The sequence below is a fragment of the Limulus polyphemus genome, unplaced genomic scaffold (assembly GCF_000517525.1).
Source record: "Limulus polyphemus unplaced genomic scaffold, Limulus_polyphemus-2.1.2 Scaffold1379, whole genome shotgun sequence".
NCBI lineage: Eukaryota > Metazoa > Arthropoda > Merostomata > Xiphosura > Limulidae > Limulus > Limulus polyphemus.
Window position 1 is genome coordinate 163264 of NW_013666989.1, and position 11401 is coordinate 174664.

An 11401-nucleotide genomic window follows, 5' to 3' on the forward strand; every position below is an offset into this window, starting at 1 on the left:
TGAAAATATACAAGTTAATATTACGCCATGAATTGGACGTGGCACGAAAAGGGTATGTTAATCAAAAATGCGAACAATGGACAAAATGTAACATACTGTGAGTAATGTAACAACAAAGTAACAAGGGTTATTACTTGGGATTCAGTAACAGTGCAAACAAAATAATTCCAGAGAAGGAGGAAGAGGCTTACGCTAAACCTGACCTTTCCTGGTCCAAAATATGGACCGAATCCTGATGAAGAATAGCAAAGAGAAATCTAAAATAGGCTACTTCCGGTACTTCCTTTGTATGAAGTCCACTTCAGTTACAGAACCACCTGCTAACTGCTAGTAGTTGAAAACTATTGTGTGTTAATCAGCCCATTTCACAAAATTCAAGCATGAAGCTTTGTTAGTGATTAAAAGTATAACACAGAATATTCTAAATCAATAGCATTATGCTGCATTTTTATGAAACAATATCACGGTAAATCTACACGCAACGAAATGGTTAAGATCGCGTTACAGAAAACAAGGAAAGAAGGCTAACCCACTGAAGGTCCCTTTGTTGAAACGTTAGCCATATACATATCTATATATATATATTTGCTTACAGTAGTTTATTCACTTTCAATATTGTCATGCTCTAGTTGTAATCGTCTGCTTGTTGTGTTGATTTTTAATCGAATTCAAATGCAAGTTTCGCATTGTTTTAGTAAGCTTGTTAGGTATAGGCATGAAGGCTTATCTTTACACGTTAGTATGTGCTGGGCATCTGTTTGAACATTACCGTTAATTTAAAATCAAAGCTTTAAGTATGATATATTTATATTTTAAGTTTTGCGTTGAATGTAAAGTTGAACTTTATTTCAAGGTTTCACTTTATGAATGTACAACCAAACATCCTTTTAGAATTTGAATGCTTCTATAGATGCATAAAAGAAACCACTATAATGTGAGCTATTTAAAGATGTAATATTATTAATACAAAGCCAAACATTTTAGAATGTCAGCTCTTTAGTAAGGAAGCACATTATGTGTATCTGCGGACTTACAACGCTAGAAACTGGGTTTCGATACCCGTGGTGGTCAGAGCACAGGTAACCCATTATGTAGATTTGTGCTTAATTACAAAAAACAAACAAACATTATGCTATTATATTAATAATTTGGCAAACAACGATTTATAAGCATTATGAAGTGATTTTTTTGTGAGGGGAACATACTAAATGTTTCAACAGAACATTAACCTCTCTTCTTTAGATAATATGATACCTGAAAAAAAACAGATTATTGCTCTGCCAAAACATTTAGTATGCCCCCCCCCAAAAAAGCACTTCATTATTGTATAGGGTATGAAGGGCACTAGCATGAACCGAAAGTTTGGAACTGTTAAGAAGTGCCGAAACATGTAGAGTGCATTTGAGCCTTAAATAAAATCATTTTTATTGTTCACACCAAAGAAGATGTTGTTTTAACTATATTTACTGTCAACTTAAGTTATAGAAATCGACACTATTACTTAACTGCAATTACTGTTGTAATCACGAGTTTAATATTAGAACTGTTATTATAATGTGATTAGCTCGACTTAACGTATAGTACTCTAATAAATAGCAGCTCAAAGGCAAGCTCAAGATATTCCTATGCACAAGAGCAATTTTGAACGTATGATTGTTTACCATTAGAGGCAGCTCTCCAGTTCATACAGGTCTCTAAAGACGTGTAATATCTTGTTGTAAATGTACTCCAACAAAGAAGGTTTTTACAGACTGCTGTCTCAAGTACGTTAAAACTAAACAAAGAAGGTTGTTACAGACTGCTGTCTCATGTACGTTAAAACTAAACAAAGAAGGTTTTTACAGACTGCTGTCTCATGTACGTTAAAACTAAACAAAGAAGGTTGTTACAGACTGCTGTCTCATGTACGTTAAAACTAAACAAAGAAGATTGGTACAGACTGCTGTCTCAAGTACATTAAACCTAAACAAAGAAGGTTGTTACAGACTGCTGTCTCAAGTACGTCAAAACTAAAACTTGAGATTTCTTAGACCCAGATTACCGTAAGCGCTTTTGATGAATGGTATCACAAATCGCTTAAATTTTTGTCGTATTGTAAAACAACCGTAGTTATTTCTTCATTTAATAATGAGCACTTAATCACGATTCTATAAGTCTGACAAATCGAAACTTAAATTAATTTGAAATGCAACTAGTACAAACTTCACAAGTGAGAATACTCCTCTAATAATGTTAATTTATGATAAACATTCACTTTAAAATTGCACCGTTAGTTATTCACTTATAATTCAAAAAATGTTTAACTTTCATGCTTCATCAAGAACCTTAATTTATGAAGCTTATTATTTGATTGCTGCAAAACTCACTAACATTTCTCAGTGATTCCTAAACGTGTTATTCATAGATCAACATTTCATAATTCTAGTAACACAGCGATTGTAAAAAAAAGTCATTTATATTTACTTGAGATAACTTAAACCAAGTACAATCTAGGTTCATAATTATCTTATGAGTCCAGAAAAAATAAAATTAAATAAAGCAGTGGAATTTTGTATACAATTGTCCAGTGACTCAATATTACACCAGTTATTTAATCATCAAAGTTAAATTCAGTTCGTTGCTGAGCAATAAAATGAATTATTATTTATAGTATTTCTTGAACAGAATTTGCCAAAACTTGATAACTTATAGAAAATATGTTCGTTTCACATTTCCTCGAAAGTTGGCAATAACCAAAAATTGTTTTTCTCGTTCCGTACGTTTTTGATCTAAGGTCATGTTGCTTCTAAGCCAAAAACTTCTTATCGCAAGCTTAGTTTTCAAGGTCGAAACATCTTGGAGTTTTAATACGTTTATACGAAACAGTATAGAAAAAGGGAGATTAACTCTTCAGTGTATTAATCTATGTTTCTGTATTTTTACCAACAATGGCTATTTTCTTGTACAGTATGTGATATAGAGTAATGACATATAAATATCAAAATTTGTACAATATGTGATATAGAGTAATGACATATAAACATCAAAATTTGTACAATATGTGATACAGAGTAATGACATAAATATAAAAAGTTGTACAATATGTGATATAGAGTAATGACGTATAAATATTAAAATTTGTACAATATGTGATACAGAGTAATGACATAAATACAAAAAGTTTTACAATATGTGATATAGAGTAATGACGTATAAATATTAAAATTTGTATAATATGTGATATAGAGTAATGACATATAAATATCAAAATTTGTACAATATGTGATATAGAATGACGTATAAATATCAAAATTTTTACAATATGTGATATAGAGTAATGACGTATAAATATCAAAATTTGTACAATATGTGATATAGAGTAATGACATATAAATATCAAAATTTGTACAATATGTGATATAGAGTAATGACGTATAAATATCAAAATTTGTACAATATGTGATATAGAGTAATGACATATAAATATTAAAATCTAGATCTTGTATATCTGAATCGAGCGCTTCTCGTCATAGTGTAAAAATTACATGTTTTTGAAACAATTTTTCTCAACATAAAAATTAAACTTTTAGAATATCTTTATATCTATTTTTACATGAAATATCACGTACTCGGAATAGTACCTTTGAAATTAACATCAGCAACGAGATATGAAATTTAAACTTTTCGAAACCGATTGGGGCTTTATTGAATTTTGCTCACTTTTAATTGCTCGAGACAGAGTTCCTGGTCATTGCTAAAGGAACATTTTTATTTTATATTTACATGTAATTCTTATCAAGCTTGAACACATTAACATATTTTTTCGAAACGGTAACGCCAAACAAAACAGATATCGTAACTCTGTACTGGGCTTTTATAGTAAGATAAGTGATTTATTCAGATGTGAAGTTTACGTTTTGGTATTTCATGGGCTAGTCAGCCAGGTCAGAGGCCTCTAAGATATAGGCATAGTCTAATTTAGAAATGTTCACCAAAGAGACGGCAACCAGTCATCAGCATTCGCCGCGTATGCGGCTACTCATAACCGAACAGCAGGATTGACTGTTACAGTTATAACACTCCCATAGCTGAAGACGCAGAGCGTATTCAGTAGAATATCGTGGCTCAAACCTACACACGCTAACAATTAAACCATAGCCAACCAGATTATATTTAAAATGCCATTTGATATTTTCTAATGTAGGAATAAAAATATACATATACTATAAAGCAATTATAGTGTAGAAAAAACATCAATACTATTTGCTTTTACACATATGTATATCTTATCTTATAAATTACTCAAAATGTAACTGTATAAATGCAAAATATATACAGAAAGTGAGTGTATTAAGTTAAAATTGAAAACCAGTAAATAGCAATGATTTATTTCGTTGCCTTCTCTAGGTGAATTACATTTCAAAGAAACGATGTAAAGCATTTTGAAAGTGAAACGTAAATTATGTTTAAAAAATAAGTAACATAAAAAAAACTGAAATGTTATTTAGTCACTTTCACATATAGAGGTTGATTTACAATGAGTACTTTTAAATGGACAGTCTGACTGGAAAGAAGTAAACGAAAGAGATATTTTAACTGCTTTGCCGTTTAATTCTATTTAAGGACATCCTTCGGAGTCTACCGTCTGTCATCATACAATCTCCACTTACGTTGTCAAGATTTAATCATTTCCACGAAGACTGTCCTTTCAGAAGTACAACAAAAACCTCCTTCAACAGTTTGCTACATTCATGATTGAAAACTATCTTGTCTTTAAACGTTTTGTGAAATAACATAAAACATTTGTTGCCTGAAGCGTTCAGAAGAAATTCTGTAGCAAGTGAAAGCGTATTATAGTTCTTCTGACCAATTTCATAAAATAATTTTCTGAAAGTTTTTTTTTTTAAAAGCTCTTCGAAGTAAAGAGTTAACAAAGCTTTTCAGAGAGAACCTGTAAGAAAGTTGTAGGACCTCAAAAGTATCAGAAGTTCACAACAAAACTTGTAGAGACGTGTTATATGTATATCACTGAAACATATTTGAGTTGAAATGATAACATAAAATTTCAAACAAGTCAACATAAGGTCTTAAGGCTTCACTGGTAATTTTTTTTGAAACATTTTATTGAAAAGTCTGAAAGAAGAAGATTTATCTCTCCGAATTTCAAAAATACAAGTAAAAGTCACATTTGAACGTTTCGGTCAGCAAGCATCGCACAAAAGTCTGCCGCGTAGACAGTGTTAGTCGTTTTGTTGGTCTTATCATTCGCTGTGCACTCTTCGTTTTGCCTTTACAGTTCACTGGAGCTACTTCTTTCACGACTTTTAAAGTGAAATAGTGTGATAAAAAATGTGAGCGTCTGAAAAGTAAAGTTATTTATGTGCAAAGTCGTGTAATTGCGTTATACAAATCACAGTTGAAAGTAGGAGTTAAAAAGTCAATCAAGCGCTGCTTAATTCTTTAGTTAATTCGAGGTCATTACCTTTCCGTGTTCCCAGACAATGTTTTGATGACTTTTAACTTATTTTTTCTTCTTTTTATAGTAAGTACAAAGTGATTATACACAGAAAAACTCGATTTATCAGTAAAGAGATAGAGATATACATCCAGCATACAATTCTTGAGAAACAGGTTGTGTCATCCACGGTTCATCTTCAGAGAACTCTTCAAGGCAACTTTCCAAAAAGAAAGTACGTTTTTCTGGTTGGACGAGTATGTATTACGTAGCTTGCATCGCTTACCTGATTGTAATATTTGAGGTGTTAGCGACCCGCGTGGGATCCAGAAAGTCAAGTGGGAGGAGCCACAATACATCTTTGAGGGACGCGTCATTGCACTCCTGTCTGTAGTCGCTGGCACATTTTTGACCTTACTATACCTCCTCCAAGGTCCGTGTATTTTGAAATTGAAACTCCCTACCGGACATATGCATGACCAGTGATACATATCTACTCTCCCACTAAGACTAGTTTTCGAATAGTTATAAACAATGTTCGGACGTCAACTGTAACTCACTATTACGTCTACACCAAAGAAGAACGACCGTTGTTAACATCTTTTATCCCCACCCACCCACCCACCTCTCAAGTTGGCTTAAACCTACTTGTCTTATAAGTTTCTAGAGAAGACTGTGTCTGTAACATATCCTAGTTTTCACCTATTTAACAAAGTTTTCAAAATATTACCATATAATAGGTTAGAGCCTTCTGCTACGCATCATCATGAAATTAATAGTAAGTATTTAATAATTTAATATACAATTTCGACATTATTTATGTAAATGCTGATCTGATAGTTTCGATTTACTTAAAAAACTAATCAGGATAAAACTGTTATTCATAAATTTGAATTGTAACTGTTCACTGTAAAATACTGAGAGATCCAGACTGATATTGAATACATTTATAGCCTAAACTTTGAGTAGTATCTTATTTTCATACTTCAGAAGCAAAGAAGGCTATATATTGAGGTAGTAAGGTTTGGTATTTTATTGGAAATAATTTTATGTACATACTATATTCATAGTTACTTATTCTAATCACGTTGGATATCGTTGTAATTAACTTAACGATTTTTATAATTATTTTTTTTCCCTGTAATACAAATATTTATCTTTCATTTTGGTTTCGTGGAAGTTATAAAACTTTGAAGAGAGCAATGAATGTTTTGTTACCTTTTACAGGAAGTGCCTATGTGTGTAAGTACAGTTTTAATATATACTTTAACAACCGTTGCAATTTTTTTATTCATTAAACACACATGAAATTTGCAGACTTGCTTGTATGTTAGATGTTTAAATATATTGATACATATTAAGTTTGTTTAAAAATAATAAGGAATGAATTTTTCAACCAGCACCCAAATAGTGAAGCCATTAAGATGGTTTATAAAAGGGTGTGATAATTGTCCTTAGCAGTCTGACATGGCTTGATGATTAGGGAGATCGACTCGCAATCTGTGGCTTGCGTGTCCGAATCCCGTCACTGTGTATGCTCACATTGTCAGTAGTTAGGCCGTTATATTGAGATATTAAATCCTATTTTTTGGTTGGTAAAGAGAAGCCTAAAAGTTAGCGGTGCCTTTTTTTTACTCTATCACTTCTAAATAAGAGACGGTTAACACAAATAGCCCTTGAGTAGCTTTGTGCGAAATACAACAAACAGTCACTATCGTTTAAATTTACAATAATGTTTTCAGTAGTCTGAAATCACAATAATTCGATTGAGATGTATAAGCTTTGTAAACATTTAGCACGGTACTACAATTTGCTTTGTTATTCTTTCAGTGCACTAAGACGTTATATATATTCATGACTAGGTGGTTAGGGCGCTCGACTCGCACTCTGAGGGTCGCGGGTTCGAATCCCTGTCACACCAAACATGCTCGCCCTTTCAGCCGTGGAGGCGTTATAATGTCACGGTCAATCCCACTATTCGTTGATAAAAGAGTAGCCCAAGAGTTGGCGGTGGGTGGTGATGACTAACTGCCTTCCCTCTAGTCTTACACTGCTAAACTAGGGACGGCTAGCGCAGATAGCCCTCGTGTAGCTTTGCGCGAAATTCAAAACAAACAAACGTTATATATTTAACAAAGCTAGAGTATCTTCAAAGAAGATTTAACAATTCCATTCGTATTTCAGATTATGTGTTCCCTTCTTGTGTGGGAACATGCAGTTCTTGGCGTAGAAGACTTGAACAAACGACCAGATACCCCTAGCGACAGCTTTGGATCTACAAGCTCTAGCGATTACGGTCGTTACCCTTACGACAGTTATGGCGACCGAGATACAAAAAACAGCACATACGACGATTCAAATAGTGGAAAATATAACAATCCTTACAACAATAACTATGACTACGAAGGAGGCTATGGCGATAGGTTTGATTACAGGGATCGATATAATCCCTCGTATCATTCTCGTTACGATCCTGGTAGCCGTAACTATGGAGAGGGATACGCATACTATCTTAACGAACCCAGGTATCCTCCTTACTGGAATAATCCAAATTATCATAGAAACGATTGGAGTCGATATAACCCTCCACACCATTCACGTTACAGACCTAATAATGATTATGGAAACGATTTTCCGCTTTACCTAAATGAGCCCAGACCAAGGTTTCCTCCTCATCGGTACTACAATAATTATCAAAGAAATTATCCTTATCTTCCTATATATGATTATCCTAATGATTATCGCATTTATTATAACCTTGGAACAGGGGAATTTAGAGTATCAGATGAAAACAGATATTTTATGCGTCGTCACCCCGATTTCCCTCCACCTGGGATTCATCGATCTCGGTACGGAACTCTCAGAAATAATTTAGCTTATGAGCCACATTTCCCTCCCCGTTACCATGGTTACGGTAACTATGGGCCAGGTTATCGACGAAGCTACAGTAAAGAAGAGACGAGTGTAAAAGTTCTCACCGGAAACGAGTGACTTTTTTTACTATCTTAAGTTAAAGGTGAGTTTATTAGGCCTATACGAAAAAGTTATTTTCAAACTTAACTGGTAATGCAGCTTAAGGAAATTTATATTTTAAAATGTGAGAAGAAAAAGAAGCAAAAAAAAAGATCATAACGAATGCAAATAAAGCATGAAAAATCTAAATGCAAAATTTTCCATTTTAATATGTAGATGAACATTTTGAGAAACTTGACGACATTCAGTATAAGAGTGATTGAATATTTAATTATACTACGTAATATATATATATATGTGTGTGTGTGTGTGTGTGTGGGTGTATATATATAATTCCATATGTTTTTATAAGAATGTTTTTAATGTGAAGTTTTAGCCGGACACAATATAAAATGATAAAGCATAATCTCTAACACTATTGTATCATGTTTTGGGATGTGTGGAAATCTGCAAACGTTAGTTGATCTTTGTGACGCTACGTGGCATTGAAATAAAATGATGGGTGCAGCAGTTGAATTGAACGAAGTAAAATCGATGCAACAAACTCACTTTTCTGTGTTACGTCTCATTTCTAACCAACCAGAGCGGAATCTAAATGAAACATTTTCTGGTCGAGAAAACGCTACTACGAAAAGACTTTAGGAGCCTTATAATGAAGAGAACTAGATAGTTTAAACTACTTTGCGCAGTGAAACGAAAATGCGCCAAATATTATTATAAAGTTTTACATTTCGTGAAACACGATGACGAAAATATTGTTACAAAGTAAACATGTCGCTCCATTCACGGATCTTTGCTGTGTTTTCTTTTCTTATTTCATTATAGTCTTCCCAAAAATTCATCAGTTCAAAATTAGGTTGTTTTTAAGACTGTCATTAAATTATTTTTAAATGCATCACACAGGGAACATTAACTTTGGCGAAGACCATGAAAGTTGAAAAAATAGAAACCACTAGATCTATTGACGCTCTAACACTTAATTTTACTTACGAAATAAAACTCTGCAGATTAAACGAAAGAATTTTCTTAATTTTACTTACGAAATAAAACTCTGCAGATTAAACGAAAGAATTTTCTTAATTTTACTTACGAAATAAAACTCTGCAGATTAAACGAAATAATTTTCTTAATTTTATTTACGAAATAAACTCTGCAGATTAAACGAAAGAATTTTCATCAAGCACGAAGTACCTCTTCCAGTCTCAAATTTAGAATAAATTATTGTATTCAAAAGCATCATATTCTATTTCAAAGTTATCCGTATTTTCATCCATTATTGAAGAGATTTTTACATGTTTAATTAATAGCAAAGCCGAATTTACATTACATTATTCTCAACCAAACAATAATCTTAGTCATTTGACGAAATTACTTTGGATTTTTTTAAGGCCCCATTCTTATTACACTCGATGAGAAATGCAGTTCATTGCCATCCTGTTTAACTTGTTCTACCTTAAACGCTTAACTATCGAGGTAGAGGTCAGTATGCGTCTCACTGTAATTTGGTAGTTTTCACAGTCCCTTTTTCTGCCTTAGGCATCCAGTGTTAAAGAAATCAATGTCTTTTTCATGACGTTCCAAAACTTGCAAAGTATTTTTTACGTAAGTACTAATAGAAGCAAACAGACATTTTAAAAGTCACTGTACTTAAGAAGTATAGTGCAATAAACTTTAGTGACTCATGTCACAAACATGAAATGTAATGTCATTTTTTTTTCAGATAAATACACTGGCTAAATATTGACTTGAAAACCTGAAGCCAAGACAAAATATTTAACCTAAAGATCATTAGTGATAATCATTATTTTTTACTGTATGATCACATTATTCTAAGAACTGAGTTAAATGTTGTTTTTTTACGAAATATGAGTTTCTCTATTGCAAATCCGTAAAAAAATGAATGCAATTTAAACCCAGTAAATTGGATATGTTTCATTACCTTTTCACATGTTATTTTGCTTTCGGTTTTCAAAGCTTTATTTTTGACTTGATATGTACAGGATTCACTTCAGTAAATTTACTTCTTGAAACTCTCATTATTATGTAGTTTTATTTTGTTTGCTAATTTAATCATCGTGTTTTTATTTTTCAGCAACTAGTTAATACCTAGTTTCACATCAAACCCGTACAGTATTTAACATCAAGAAGTATTCCTTGGGCTCTTGTATTGATGTTTGTTGTATTATGCATTTCCTTTCAATGCTATATTTTCTGGTAAGAAATGTGTCTTAGGATAATTTGTGCTTGCGAGATTTTAGGTAATTTTGTGTATACGTTGTTGAGGAATATTTTGTTTTTACAATTTATATTTTTGCTATGTTTGGGTTTTTGATAGCATAATGTTGTACAAAATAATAAAATTATGAAAAGTGTATTTGTTTAATTTTCTTCGTTTAATATCATTCTTTACTACAGATGAATAAAAAGAAAAAAATATACTTCACTTTTATTGGATGGCATTCGATTGAAAATTTCCATTAATTAAATGTTGAATAGTTGTTTAATGAACATCAAAGTGTGATTATTTTCATATTTTACTTTTTTTGCTTGGCTTCGATCATTTTTGACTCATACTGTTTTTATGAAGTATAGAATACTTTAGGTTTAAATACATTCATTGATTCATATTCTATTTTGAGAAAATGGAAGAAATGAAATGTAAAAGATAAACTAAAAAGCAGGGAATGTCTTGGAGTCTTTATAAATAGAAATAAACCAGTCCAAAAAAAGGCTTATATTTTTTTTAACAAAAGCCCCATACACTCGCAAGTCGTTTCTACAAAACTGGAAACTCAAAGTTAAATGAATTGAACTTTATTTTAAAGAGAAAAGATTTTAAACTGACCCCCTCCCTTAAAAAATAGATAAAGGAAAATTAATTTTTAGTGGAAAAAATCTACTGTGTAGTAGTTAAACATTTGGTATTGTATAACACAATGTGTCCTAACCATATTGTTTGGTTTTCTCTTTGAATACTCTGGTGCAAACAAATTT

The 11401-nt window shown here is 32.2% G+C and overlaps 1 protein-coding gene across 1 annotated transcript; it reads left to right on the plus strand.

The window, feature by feature from the left end:
- The first annotated feature begins 6179 nt into the window (after positions 1–6179).
- Positions 6180–10687, plus strand: LOC111086738. Its single transcript, XM_022390804.1, has 3 exons — positions 6180–6212; positions 7619–8450; positions 10500–10687. Exons 1-2 carry the CDS (start codon positions 6201–6203, stop codon positions 8423–8425), a joined length of 819 nt encoding a protein of 272 aa, XP_022246512.1. The 5' UTR covers positions 6180–6200; the 3' UTR covers positions 8426–8450; positions 10500–10687.
- Positions 10688–11401: the final 714 nt, after the last annotated feature.